We start from the raw sequence: 15081 nt of genomic DNA, 5'->3' as shown, positions 1-15081 counted from the left end.
TGTTGTTCAGCATCTTAGCTGTGGAGGGCAGTGTCACTGGCCCTCATATGTGGGATCCGAACTGGGGCCCTCTGGCGTCCCAAGCCAGTTCTTAACGATCGCGCCACTCGGCCGGCCCATAAAAATCTGTTTTTATAGTGAACAGACTTCAGAATCCCACTAGGATATTTAGAGTGTCTAACAAAAGAATGCAACCTAGGAAAATGAGCAAAAATGTTTCCTTTGGTTCTATCTGGTAAGCATTGTTTACCTGACGTCTAAAACTATTTCATATCTGAATTTCACATGTAATAGCAAACTTCATGTCATGTATAAATAACTATGGGTGCTTTGGCTACTCTTATTTAAAAATCTTGTTTCATTAATCATTATTGATCTAGTCTCATAATTACTAGTTTTTACCCAATCCTTTTTGTTTTCACTTGGCCTTCCCTCCAATCCTTATTTCTGGGTGCCTCTTTTTCTCTGTATCAGGAGCAAAGATGAGAATGAAAATAAGGAGTTAAACTCCGAATGCCACAAATAAGAATGAGAGGATAGTGCAATGATAGCAAAGGAAGAGGAAGGAGGAAAGCAGCTAAGACAACTGTAATGGCAAGTGGAAGGAGGGGGAACAACGGAGGAGGAGAGGGAGAGCTGGAAAGAAATCACTTGGGAAGTAGAGACAGAATTAGCAGCTAGCGGCCATCATACAAGGATCCTAGGAGCTTAGTTAGAATTGAAAAGACCTCAACTGTTGTCTACTCCAATCCCCATTAGGTGTTTGAATTCCACTAAGTGACTGGACTCTGACTGAGCAACTTGATCGCCTATGCCGGCTTTGGACAGTTCTGTCAAACAGTCTTTAGATTGAGAATCTCCCAAATCAGAAATACCGCTTTAACATATCATTTCTCCAGTTTAATGCAGTTAAATATAATCACAAATCAGGTGACTTTTTTCCACTTAATTGTTCCATAAGAAACAAAGCTAAAGCAATTTATAAAGCACTTGGATTTGGAGTGAAACAGAGCTTCAATTTCACAAGCATATAAGGGCAAGAAAAGTGTGGCAGAGCCAAGATGAGAGGTTGATGGGGATTGGTCCGCACTCCAGCTGGCCCTCACCATTCAAATGGATGACTTTGTCAAATTATAAACTGCTACAAGCCAGGGGGAGTAATAGGTGGTAGGCGAATAGGTGGTAGGCGAAGCCCCAAATGTCACCCTCGAGTGACTGACGAGAGTCTGCTATATTTGGATTCAGGGTGGGGGTGATTTTTAGATCGGAGCCAAAGACCTAGACCCCAGCTTATTTGTCTCTATTTAATTGTATCCTGTTAGTGTTAGTTCATCTCTTTAGACTGACAAGGCATTTTGAGATCCTAATTCCCTGTCAGTCGCATGTCATCTACAACTTCGATAAATATTGCTTCTATATCTTTACCTAAATAACTCATTAAAATATTGATGATGTCCTTCCTAGTCAGGACAGCGGAAATGCCATTGAAAACCGCCAGCGATGTTTACGTTAATTATTTAGCCTCCTTTGCACACGAGTTTTATATGCCTAATTGCTTCTGCTTCCAGCTTCCAGTCTTCCATTTGGTAGTAGGACTCATAAGCAACAAATTCACTAATTTAGAAACTATATCCAAGAAAAAACTTGATGTTAGTAGGCAGCGACTTGTTCTTCAAAAATCCATGTTGCCCCCCCTGGTGGTTAGTTACTTCTTCCTCTTTTATGTGGCCCCAAATCATCTATTTAGTTAGTTCTAGAAACTTCCCCCAAAATGGAGGTCAGGTTCACAAATCTGTACTTTGCAAAATCCACATCATCCTCCTTTCCAAAGCTATAATGAAGTCTCCAGTTTCTCGTCTTCAGAATCTCTTGTGTGCTGTCTCGGATTCCTCAGTGATCACTAATACTGCTCAATACTGTATTTCCCAATTTCCTCAGTTCTAGAAATGGGAATCATCAGGCCAGAAGGCCGAAACTCACTTGGAGTAGCCAGATGCTCCCCTGTAATCTTTTGGTTCTGTTGGGTTTCGGTTTGCTCTTTACAATGTTTATATCACACTTTTCATTCAAAAGAATGAGTTAATTCCTTATCAGAGAAGGCAGGCATCACATGGGAAGTCAGAGATACTGTTTCATCTGTACCACCCATCACACCTCAGGCCCCGGAGAGATGGCCTGCCATTCTTTGATCTCCCACCAAACTCTAAACATGATTTCATTGTCCTTAACACTATTTGGCAATGTTTACTTTATTTGGAGGTTTGTTTCAGATCATGCAATTGTGAACTTGCTCTCTATTCTTTAATATCTTCTACATATACCTTTCTACTATCTAAACTCATTAGCAAAAGTCCGCTAACATAACAGCAATCTTTTCCTTCTCCTTTTCTCCCCTCTCCCCAGACTTCCCCATCTGCGGCCTCCTGTTCCTCAATTTCTTACTGTCATTCTTTCTCTATATAGTAACAAAACTAAGTAGCATACAAGACATATGATATGATTCACCCCTTCACTTTTCCAAAGTTCAAAACATGACCTAAATAAATTAACTTGGTTTTTTCTCCTTAGATATTGGTGATATTTCGAAATCCCAAAGATACAGCGGTATCATTTTTCCATTTCCACAATGATGTCCCCAATATTCCAAGTTACAGTTCTTGGGATGAATTCTTCAGACAGTTTATGAAAGGACAAGGTATGGCTGTTAGTAAAAGAATTCTTATTTCAACAGATGACCACATAAATACGAAAATTCAAGTATATTTTAAGATAAAGAAAGGAGATTAAAGTGCATCCAAGAACCAGAAAGTTGCTTTTAATGAAGTTTTACAGCACCACTAGTTCTGTACCTCAAACAATACTTTACTGTTTTTAAAAATAATTTAGACAATTTAGATGTTGACTATGAGTATTGAGTGCTCATAGTACAGACATAGGACAAAGAGGCATATAACGGAGTCAGATAGAAAAGCATTTCTAGTTCATTTCCCCTAAGCCTCTGTATAATACAATGAGGAAAAAGAAAAAAAAAAGATAAAACCTTTACACTGAGCAACTACACCTAAGATATTTATTTGCCAGAAAGGAAATAAGTTTTGTTAGACCATGTTGATATTTTGCCTCTGGTTATTGATAACTACCATTTTATAAGTGCCTACTAATGCTCCAGGTACTAAACTACGTATTGTATATACACGATTTCATGTAAGACCATAACTAGCTGTGTATAAGGCAATATTAGCCCCATTGCACAGATAAGAAAACTAATAAAAAAACAACAAGTTAAATACTTGCCAATGGTCTCACAGCTTGTAAGCGGCAGTGACTCTACTTCCATGGGTATAATGGCCAGAGATTAATAGTTGCCTCCTTTTACGTTGAGTCTTCACAGTGTGGTAGAAGGAAGACTTTATGCCAGATGAGCTGAGAGGAAAAGTTGTTGCCAGGTGCCTCAAGAGGACCAGTTTTAAAGGTGATGAGCACAGCAAGGCCATGCCATCCCATATGCACAGACACTGGGTACAGTACAGGCTCCTTAGTAAAGATTAAATATTGGGATAGGGATATAAGAGAAAAAAGAAAAGTGCACAGAGGTGCTGATAAAGCACCATTAAGAAAGCTTTGGTTTGTCTGATAACCACTAAGATGGCTAAGGCAAGTTTGAAACATTACCTCAATATACAAGAAAACATTCAATGATGAGAAACCTACCATCATTGGGACAATCTGTTTTAGGAAATTTTTTTTGCCCTATCCCTCATTTTAGCCTAATTCTTTGATTGACGATGATAAGATATAGTGGTGATAACTTGGATGGAGTTTCTGCCTTGAAAACCTGTTAAATTCAATTTATGGAGGCAGTTGAAGACACTGGAAAATATGTAGGATTTGGAATGAGAAGGCCTGGATTGGGGTTCACCACTTATTATATATTAGCAATTAATTTTAGATAGAATAAAATAGCTACCACTTACCGAGCAATTAGTACATGCCAGACACTACGTGCTATCCCTACCACCCCATTTTATAAATAAGGAAATTAAGGCACAAGAGGTTTAGGGAATTGCTCGGAGTCATACAGTTAGTAAGCAGCACAGTGTAAAATCCCCCTGGCTTTCAAACACTTAGAATATAAAAATAATGTGGAATGTTTCAGTAATAATTTTTATGTTGACTACATGCTGAAATAAAATTTTTGGATATATTAGGTTAAATAACATAGTAAAATTAATTTCACCTGTTTATTTTTTATTTTCTTAATGTGGCTACTAGAAAATTCTAAATTACATATGTGGCTTACATTAAATTTCTGTGGAACAATGCTGGTCTAGATAACATCATTTCTTTTTGGCATTATCTCTGTCAGCTTTCATATATCACTCACTATTTCTGAATTATTTCATTCACCTAAATATTCATGGATGTCTGGTAGTTTTTATCCAACCATTTTTATAACTTGCTTAGTTGCGTTATTATTTATGAAGATAAGAAAACAAATAGAAATCTGCAGTAGGATGGGCTGATGCCAGTTCTTTTGGAGCAGGGATTTGTAATAACTTGTAAACATCTTATTTGAGCTCATACATATATAGATAGTTTATATTTTAGAGCATAAATTAACCATCTATCATTTTAACTTTAGTTATTTAAAATTCCTTAGAAGGTTTTTTTTTTCCCTTGTGTTTTTAGTTTCTTGGGGAAGCTATTTTGATTTTGCAATTAATTGGAACAAACATCTTGAGGATGAAAATGTTAAGTTCATATTATATGAAGACCTGAAAGAGGTGAGATTATGATTATTGATATTCTATTGCAAGATTTATTATAAACTACAATATAGAGCACTTACAATGTCTGGTTGTATGAACACAGATTGTACTAAGTAAAAAAACCCGTGTCTGCTTTATACCCCTTTTATGATATTAGGGATGTGAAAAACAAATTAGGGATGTGAAAAACAATAGGTAGGTCTCAATTGACATTTAATTGAATACACATTTGGCTGTGAATTGATTTTTTTCCGTATATTTTTAAAATTGTTTATTCACAAACATTTAGTGAGTGATTGCTTGGCATTGTTCTAGGCCCTTATGACACATCAGTGAACAGACCAGTCAAAGATCACTCCCCTGGAGAAGGCAGGAAGATAAATAATAAACACAATAAAATTTAAAAAGTGTATATAATATGTGAGAAATAGAAATGGCATAGCTGATTCAGGAAAACTGGAAATGCCAGGGGTTGGGGGATTGGGGTGCTGGACAAATCCCAGTATAAAATAGAATGATCAGGAGAAACCTCATGGAGAGGATGCAATTTGAACAAAGATCTGAAGGAAGCGAGGGAGTGAACCAAGTGGATAACTAGGGTAAGAGCTTCCCAGGCAGGGAATTGACTGGCACAAAGGTCCTGAGGTAGGAGCTCCTGGTAGGAGTAAGGGACAGGGAGGAGGTGGATATGGCTGGGTCAGTAGAGGTGAACCAGGCGAGACTAACCAATGAGAACAGAGGAAAGGAAATGGGGTGGTGAGGAGTGTGAGGACTGGCATGGCAAATCATGAAAATGGTTTGGCTTTCACTTGAGTGAAATGGGGAGCCATTACAGAATTCAAGCAGAAGAGTGATAGAAGTTGATGTGCTTTTAATAGGACCATACTGGCTGGTGTGTAAGAACAGATTGGAGAGGAACCAAGATAATGCAGGGAAAGCTGTGAAGAGGCTACTGCAGTAGTCCAGGCAAGGGAAGATGGTGGCTCAGACCGGAGGAAGCAGTGGAGGTGATGAGAAGTGGTTGAATTCTGGATACATATTGAAAGCCGAGCCAATAGGATTTGCTGCCGCATTAAACAGGGGTAAAAGTAGTGAGGGGAAAAGACAGGTCAGAGTAAACTCCAATATTATTGTCCTAACCAACTGGGGAGACTGAGTTGCCATCATTTGAGTAGGTGATGGTAGCAGGTGAAGCAGGATTGTGGGAACAACCAAGGGTTTGTTTTTGGACATGCTAAGTTTGAGATGTTTGTTAGTCATCCAAATGGAGAGGCTGAGTAGGAAGCTGGGAATAAAAGTCTTGAATGCAGAGAGAATTCTGAGCTATAGATATAAATTTGCAAATCATTGGCACATAGATGGCATTTAAAGCCGTAAGATTACATACTTATGTATGTATGTGTAAGAATATGGCCGGAGAAGAGAAATAAGACCACGAACTGAGCCTTGGAGCCCTCCAATATTGGCTTTGGGAAAAAAAAGGAGGAATCAGCAAAGGAGACCAAGAAACAGTGACTAATGAGATAGGAGGGAAACCATAGTCCTGGAATCACCGTGAAGAAAGAGAAGGAAGTGTGTCAGATGCTCTCTAACTATTGGGTTGTTGGAAAAGTCATGACATATTTTTTCTATGTTTTTCGCTGCAAAGATGCGTCATGACTTTTCCTACAACCCAGTAAATTGCATTTTTAAACATGAGTTTCTCTTGTCTTATCAAAGTATAATTTAAGCCATCTCTTCTGTTTATTGGATGCATTTATATAACATGAGAGAACATACTAATTTAGTTTTTTCTCCCTCTGGTTTAGAACAATGTTTCTGAAACTTGTCCTCCATAGAATGCCAGTGTTGTCCCAGACATTTATAATTCTTTCTTGGGGGTTGGAAGGAAGTTGTTTCTTCAAATTGATTTGGGAACTGCTGTATTCAATAGCCTGCTCCTTTGGGAGATTCACATTGCATATCGGCCTATTAAAGACTGAGAGATCCTATGGGGGGGGGGGGAAAGGCTTACCTTTGTTTAACCCAAACAATTCTAAACTTATTTGACCTCAGCCCTTCACCCTCCTTTTCTTTTTATTTTCATGATACATCTATTGTGAGGTATATTAGTGTTTTGTAGAATGCATTTTAAGGAACTGTTCTACGAGCTTTATGAATCTCCACTGGTCAGGGATACTGTTGGTCTGGGAGTGGGGTTCATGACTTATTGTACAAGTGTATTTAGACAAGATAAATATCAAGATCCCTTCTAGTTTTTATGATTCTAAAAATTAGACTTTCTTGATGGAATTAGCCATTAGCTATAAATAGGATTCAGAAGAAAAAAGAATTCAAATGAACATGTACAAATACATTAATTTCCTCAGCTGGTCTAGGCTGATGCTTTTTAAAAAAATGACTGTCCTCTTAGATAAAATTCTAACCTATTTATCAATGCTTACTGTACTTTGTATCCTAAATAGTTTAACAGGAATCATAGATTAAAACTACAAAGTAAAATCGATACAGAATACCTTATAAGGATACCTCAGCTATTTATACCGAGGTATTAAAGTAAATCTAGAGAGATAAACAGATGAATTAGATAGTTAGGCTTGATCCATTCTGTCTAAGAAGGATGTCAGGACGTGGTCAGGGCACAATTCCCATAGAAAGAAGGTCATCCTTTAAAATTTTGTTTTCAGAATCTGGCCGCTGGAATAAAACAAATTGCTGAGTTCTTTGGATTTTCTTTAACTGGGGAGCAGATTCAAACTATCTCGGCTCAGAGTACCTTCCAGGCAATGCGAGCAAAGTCCCAGGAAACGCATGGGGCTGTTGGCCCATTCCTGTTCCGTAAAGGTAAAGTTACATTGGTTTCTGGGATGTCCATCACTTTGCACGTAACAGGCAATCCACATAACTTAAAGAAGACAGGGTTTTCTTTTTCTCTCCCTCAACAAGAAGTCTGCACACACTTCAGAATGGGAGCTGGCAGCTCGCCAATATCTTTTAGAGTACTAAGTTCCTTCTTGGTTGGTGGGAAAGTAATTTTGGTTTTTGCTATTATCTTTAACCTTTAAAACCATAATTACATTTGCACCAACCTAATAATACCGCTCTGCTTGTCACCTTGTAATGAATGACAAGAGAACAGCTAGAGCTCCAGCATTACATTAGAATTAAAGGATTATTTTATTAAAATAAAAAGAGAAAGGCAAGAGACAGAATCATGTGTATTAGCTGAGTGAGCCCCCTTTTAAGAACTTGTGGGAAGCCTTACTCTCTGTGACTTTTTTTTATCTTATTGGCCTTCTCTCACTACACTGTTGGCTGGGAAATGTGTGTGTGTGTGTGTGTGTGTGTGTGTGTGTGTGTGTGTGTGTGTGTGTGTTTTCATGGACACATTATTACCCAATTAAAATTAGGGTTTTGTTAATAAGGATAAAATGAATATTGGATAAAATGAATATCAGCTGTCTCTGGCACAGATGATTTTACTAAATTTCATTAAAGCATTCTAATTTCTTATGGAAATTTATGATAATATAGCTCAGAATTGCCAATTTTTTTTGCATGTATAATGAAAGTAAAATGTGACTTAGAGACGGCTCATATAACAACAACAGCTATCATATATCAGGCATCTATCATGTGTTAGACCCTTTGCTGGGCTTAAATTTTATATCAAAAAAATTATTAAATCCTTAATCTTACAACTATGGGCACAAAAGCTCAGAGATATTAATTTCCCCATTGTCACAAAGCAAATAAATGATGGAGTCAGGATTTGAACATAGGTCTACTTGACTCTACCATACTTTGTCAAATGAAGACCTATTTAAAAAATCCACATGAAAGGAACAAAATGGTTTTGGTTTCATTTCTTAATTTAACCCTGATTTTTATGCCTAGTTTTATTAGCTTTGAGAAGGGGTGAAAATAGAAACTTTCTCTATATTGTTGACAAAACACTATTCTGAATAGAAAAATTCTGAAATAAATAACAAAATAATTTAAAAATTTTATGGTATTTTTGTAGAAAATTCAGAAAATAATGAAAAATGTGAAAAAAACATTAAAAATTATCCACATTTCTCCCACTAGTGGCACGTTTAACTTTTTGAGCATATTTCTTCCAACCTTATTCTGTGATGTTTTATAGAATTTGTCATTTGTGAACAGTTTTGTGCTTTATTTTCCTTCACATATCTAAGCATATCCTCATGTCATTAAACCCACTTTATAAACATGTATTTCAAAGGCTATGCAACAAGGAACTTACAACTTCAACCCAAATCATCAAAATTCTAGAGAAAGAAATAAGTTCCTTTACTTTTAAAAGCCAGTAAGAAAAACATATTCTAACCGCAGGCAAAATAATAACTCTGCAAAATTGTCAGGATCTGAGGTTTTAACCAAAATCTATGGTAAAATGTTACTTCTCAAGGAGGACTAGTATTTAAAAGACTTCAGAGAGAAAAAAAAAACTCTCAGAAAGTAGAATTTTAGGTCCCAGTTTTTGGGAGAGGGGTGAAGATGAGAGATCATTGAGGCCAGTGGTCCTCTCAGTGATATAAAGAAAGCACGTTACCTCACACACCACAAATAGGGGAGCCCCCGTGGATATTATTAATTTTACAAGAGAAATTACACGAGTTTTCAAGACTCTAATTTTTTTTCATGTGTCCATTTTCACATTTCAAAGTGAAAACACTGCATGAAAAATGGTAAAATCAAGAAGACATATTCTAACAGATGTCTGGGTCTACTGGTTTTTGTTTGTTATAGGTGAAGTTGGTGATTGGAAAAATTTGTTCAGTGAAACTCAGAACCAAGAAATGGATGAAAAATTCAAAGAGTGCTTAGCAGGCACTTCCCTACAAGCAAAGTTCAAGTACGAGTCATATTTCCAGGCTTGATCCTGGTCAGTTCAACAGGGCTGGTATTTTATTTTCCTTCATAATAACTGAATTTAAATAATTAAATAACAATCAGATCAAATAATCAAATGATGCTAAATGGCAACATTTAGGTACACATAATACAAATGTAGTAATAACAACTGAAGTTTTTGATCACCAACTTAAATTTGTTGACCTTTTGAGGAAAGGCCACTTAGCTACAAAAGGGATACTTAAAAGCATCTATCAAACATAAAGATTAAAAAAGACCTTTTATATATTAAAAAAAGTGGGAGAAATAGTACCTAACATACGTGCACTACAAGAAATATTAGAGAAAGTGCTATAAGCAAAAGGAAAATGGTACCAGATGGAAATTTTAATCTACACAAAGGAATAAAGAGCACCAGAAATGGTGAATATGTGGGTATATATAAGAGAGATTTTCCTCATTTTAAAATCTCTTTGAAAGATTAATTGCCTATTCAAAGCAAAAGTAATAGCAATGTATTCTGCAATTTATTATATATGTAGAAGTAAATGTATGATAACAATGGCACAAAGCATGGGAGAGGGGTAACAGAAGTATATTCTTTTACATTTTGGAAAGAAATTTGATAAAATTATATGTCTATATACCTTACAATCCAGCAATTATACACCTAGGGATATACTCTGGAAAAACACTCCGTCATTTGCATAAGGATACATGTAGGAAAATTTTTATTGCGGTATTATTTGTAAATAGTGAGAAATTTACAAACTAAACTGAGAGGACTCAAAAAATAAAATTACAAATGAAAGAGGAAGCATTACATTTGATAACACAGAAATACTGAGGACTAAAAGAAACTACTATGAACTATTATACACCAACAAATTGGATAACCTAGAATGGAAAAAATCCTAGAAAATTCAACTTACCAAGACTGAATAATGAAGAAATAGGAAATCTGAACAGACCAATTACTATTAAAGAGATTGAATCAGTCATCAATAAACCATGGAAGAAACAGCAACTTGGTTTAGCGCATATACTGTGCTTGAAAGACAGTACACTCAGCTTGCTGAGTGTTGTCATCTACCTGGGGCTGTGACTGAGTCTTCAATATTCCATCCCACAATCCTATAAGGCTAGCTGCTTTTGGATGTTCATAATAAAACCACTGAATCCCATGGTAGTCACTGTCTGCTTTCTTTTTCTGTCAAATGGATTCCTTAGTGAGGGATACCATGATGGTGAATAAGATATTCAGAATGTCCAACAAGGATGGTGCTGGCAGTAGCACTGCAGAAAGGAAGAGCAAATCCATATCTGGAAGACAGGCTTACTCCACAGTGGGCAAATCCCTGCCGACTCCATGATGGAAGGGCTCCCATGTAACCAGTCAGTCACCCACAAAGTGACTGGCTTGTCTTCCTTGGAGTATGGTAATCCACACTGGGGGCTCAGGGTTGGTCTCTGTTGTTGGCACATTGGGTACCCCGCAGCCAGATGAGGTTGGATGAGAATTCCATGTTGATGAACTCACACACATCATCTATTCCTGCTGCCACTGCCTCTTCATTCATTTTGAACAAGCACTGGGGTAGCTGGGAAAGCTGACATCCGTAGAAGTCTTGCCCACCTGCTTCTCAAAAGCCTCCTCAGTAGTGGGTGCCTTTGGGGGTGAACATTCACCAGGGAACCCAATATGCTCATAACTCTGTGTCTGTTCCAAGTGGTTCACCCACATCATTTCCCCCAGACCTCCTTATCTCCAGCCCTCTGAGCTTGTTCCTTCCAAATCGCTGAATATCCGGCTAAATTGTTAGCCCCTGGTTCTGTCCAAGCCACTGGCTTTCTCTTTCTCCAAGTGACAACTAAAGGTACTGCTCAAAGTTCTGCCCACTGGGAAGATTTCCTTTCTCCCACTATCCTTTAGGACCTCCTCCCAGAGGGGCTATTGTAATACATCAGTCCACTTCTGATCAATGGCAGTGTGTTGTGCTTCATTCGAATATTTCTTTCTCAGTCATCTGTCCACAGGGGACCCCCCATGAGCTCAGAGATTTGGCTTGATATAGCAGGCGTGAGAGGGTCTTGGACATCTGCTCATGTAACATGCCTGTGGACTGCCATCTATTTGAGTTCTATCTAGGAAGGCCGGAACCAGTTTATCACCACTAAAGAGCTTTGGTGATTGAATCTTTCTGATTACTGCTCTGACCCTGATGCCCTTTCTTTGGGGTTTAAGTGTTGCCACATGGCCTTTGCTACTCTGGGAGCCATAATACACCTTGAACTCAGGGAGCTTTTTCAATGGCAGTCTCTCCCATCAACATTCCCCACCAACAGTGGTCAGCCATTACAGAATTCTCAAGGATGCTGATGCCCCCCCTCTCCAATATGTTTCTCAATGCCTGGTGAAAGAGGATCCTTTGGATTTTCTTGGGGGCCATGGTTAGGGAGTGAGTGGATAGGTTGTGTAGGATTAATCTATTCCCATGTTCCTCACTCCCTAAGTACTTTTGATTTCATCATCTGTATTACCTGACATCACAATTTCACTTAATGTGTGGCAACCCTGAGGCCAGATTGTAATAAACCAGCTGAACAAACCGTTAGTGCCATTCCCCGCTGCTGGAGCCAGCACCTTGAGTGCCTAATCTAAATTATATATTTTGTTTCTTGTTACCTTTAGAACCATTTCCATGCATTTTCCTGGGTTTCTGCTGGAAAAAAAAATTTGTGAAATCTTGAAATTCTTTTATTGTGTAAACTACCTCCTCTGGATCAGATCTTGTCTGTATCCTTTGGTGGCATCCTAGCATCTGATTCTAATTCTAGAAGTGAGATAGGATGGGGCGTTTGGAGTGACTACTTCAGGATCTTCAAGCTAGGCTGTACCATCCTTATCAAACAAAGGTGGAAGGACTGTGGACATCAGCAGAATTTGGGAGGGCAGTGGTACTTGGATTCATTCAAATCCACCCAAATTCCCAGGGCCTCATTATTTCCCAATCAACACCCTTAATGTTCACACAAGAGACTTGGTGAGGCTACAAATTAAATTTATATTTTAAAATTCTGCTACCTGCGGCATCAGGCTCTGCACCTGATCTTTACGACATCAGCCCTGAAGCTCCACGTAAGAGGCTCTTCTGGAGCGATCGTAAAAGCTAGTGTCCTCTGACCATACTTGAGCTTGTCCTTTTCCTTTCTAGGCTCTCTTGGGCAGTTCCTGGGCTTCAAAAAGTCAGGAAACTTGTCACTGCTACTGCCATTGCTGCTGCCATCACCACCCTATTCTCAGAAGCTGGAAAATGGACCCCTGCAAACACTTACCACTGCTGGAGCTTTTTGTCGCCTGGAAACGCCACAGAAAGATGGCTCTGCCTCCTGGCTATCTTCCAAACATCCCACAAGTGCTTCACATTTGGGAGACTTCAATCATGTCCAGGGCTACAGGGGAAATGTAGTTTTTAGCCACTGATACCCTGCAATATAAAGGGGTGTAGAAGAGAAGTGGAAAAGGACTCCTGGAGCCAATGCCCAGTATTTAATGTATACTTCAGGTCCATCTTGGGACCACCTCTCTTACTCTGGCTAAGATGTTAAGGGTGCAGACTCCTGCTTCTATTTTAGCTCCCCGTGCTTACTAGCTGTGTTATTTAACTTCTCTGTGCTCCAGACCTAAGTTTCCTCATCTGTGAAATGGGTATAGCAATGGCACCCACCTTGCAATATTGTGAAGTGAGTCCTCAGCACTCTTTAGTCGCCATGTCAATGAGCCAGTATTACTTTGGGAGTGTATTATAGTCCATTAGGTGAGTAGATTTTCTTATAAATCGGGGACTGTTGATAAGGGCTTTGGTAGTAAACTCCATGAGGTCCCTCAAGGAGCAGGTGGCTCTCCTAACTGCTGGACTGGCCAGTGCTTGGTACAGCGGCTGCCAAGTATCTGTCGAATGAAGGGGTGCAAACAGATAGAAGGAAGGTTATGTCCCCTGGCCAATTCATCCCCAGCCTTGTATCTGACCTGACAGAAGAGTGGAAAGGGAACAGAGTGCTTTGGTGTTTAGGAGCCTGACCTTGAATGCTCGCTGCCACTTACCAGCGGCAAGACCCTGGGCGAGTTAATTTACTGTTTCTTCTATTGTAAAATGGAGCCGGTAATATCCATCCCGACCCCCACCCCCAAATGTTTGTGTGGAAGAGGAAATGGGATGTTTGATCCTAGAGCCTGGTTCAGCGAGTGCCTGGCACGCCGCGGGCGCTCGGAGACCTCCGTGTCCTTCCCACCTCCTGCGGATCCTTATCTGCACGGGGGCCTGACAGCCTCGGAAGCCCGGGTGGGGATACAAGCGCTTGGACGCGCGCCCAGAAGCAGGGGCGGCACGTGGGTGCCGAGCCCACCCCGCGATGCCTTCCGCGCGGACTTCCCATGGAGGCCTCCGTCTCCCGAGATCCCGGAGCTAGTGAGGAGGAGCCAGGCCGAAGGGCCGGAGGCGGAAGGCGGAGTTCGCGGAGAAAACGAAACTGAGACTGGGTTGCCCAGACCCGGCTGTGTCTCGGTGACAGTGGCGGCTCGCGCTGCGTGACGCTGGGGAGCGCGGGAGACGGCGAGGGGCGGAGAGCGCAAGGGGTACCCAGGCGCGCGCGCAGCCCCGTCTCCAGTGCGCGCTGTGGGCGCTGGTGAGAGGCTTGTGGCTGGCCCGCTGCACCCGGAGCTGTGTCCGTGCACAGCCCCCGACCACCCCACCCCCATCGAGGTGCGGGGCCATTTTCGGATCTGGGCAGCCCGCTGGGAACTGAAGTCCCTTTTCTTCCCGTGAAGAATTTTTATCAGAGTAAGTAACAGGTAACCCAGGACGAGGTTGGGGGGACGGGGGAATCGAGTGGAAAGCAGGTGACCCCTATGACCTGACAGAGGGGTGGAAAATATGCCGGCCTGAATTACCTATAGATTGGTTCAATAATCCCTGGCCCCGGGTCTCTTGCCTAGACAGTTACAATTGTTTCCTAATTGCCTGGCATTAGCTCCCGCTCCCACTCGGTCCCCTATTCCACCCCCCACCCCCACCCCCTCCGCCATACTTCTCAACACAGCATATGGGCTCACAGGCAAGTCCCCTTGTTCCCTCCATTCTGACCACACTGCTGTTGTTGACACACAGCCAAACATACACGCCTGCTTCTGGGCCTTTGCGCTGCCGGTTTCTTCTTCCCGGAAAGCTCTTCCCTTAGACACCTGCATGGACCAACCCCTCATTTTCCCCGGCATTTCTGCAGTGTTACTACGTCAGAGCAGCCTTCCCTGCACAGCCTGCTTGTAAGAGAAACCCCACCCCTCCCTCGCTGTAACCCTTACGTTACTTCAGTTTTCAATATATCACTCTGACTTTTTTTTATGGATTTGCCCATGTCCCTCCACTAGTCAGTT

General features: G+C 40.4%; 2 protein-coding genes across 2 annotated transcripts in view; both read left to right on the top strand.

Annotated features, from left to right (window-relative positions):
- Positions 1 to 10550, top strand: part of SULT6B1 (sulfotransferase family 6B member 1) — a 23243-nt gene extending 12693 nt beyond the window's left edge. Inside the window, exons 4-7 of the mRNA XM_019647781.1 lie at positions 2569 to 2695; positions 4690 to 4784; positions 7457 to 7613; positions 9543 to 10550. Of these exons, the coding sequence (XP_019503326.1) occupies positions 2569 to 2695; positions 4690 to 4784; positions 7457 to 7613; positions 9543 to 9673 (510 nt within the window). The 3' untranslated portion in view covers positions 9674 to 10550. The remainder of the gene's footprint in view (positions 1 to 2568; positions 2696 to 4689; positions 4785 to 7456; positions 7614 to 9542) is intronic.
- Positions 10551 to 13801: 3251 nt separating this feature from the next.
- The window catches only part of EIF2AK2 (eukaryotic translation initiation factor 2 alpha kinase 2), a 40539-nt gene continuing 39259 nt past the window's right edge, over positions 13802 to 15081 (top strand). Inside the window, exon 1 of the mRNA XM_019647780.1 lies at positions 13802 to 14235. Coding sequence (XP_019503325.1) covers positions 13802 to 14235 — 434 coding nt within the window. The remainder of the gene's footprint in view (positions 14236 to 15081) is intronic.

Source organism: Hipposideros armiger, unplaced genomic scaffold (assembly GCF_001890085.2).
Source record: "Hipposideros armiger isolate ML-2016 unplaced genomic scaffold, ASM189008v1 scaffold_116, whole genome shotgun sequence".
Lineage (NCBI taxonomy): Eukaryota > Metazoa > Chordata > Mammalia > Chiroptera > Hipposideridae > Hipposideros > Hipposideros armiger.
Note: the sequence above shows the minus strand (reverse complement) of the source record. Positions and strands in the feature narration are given on the sequence as shown.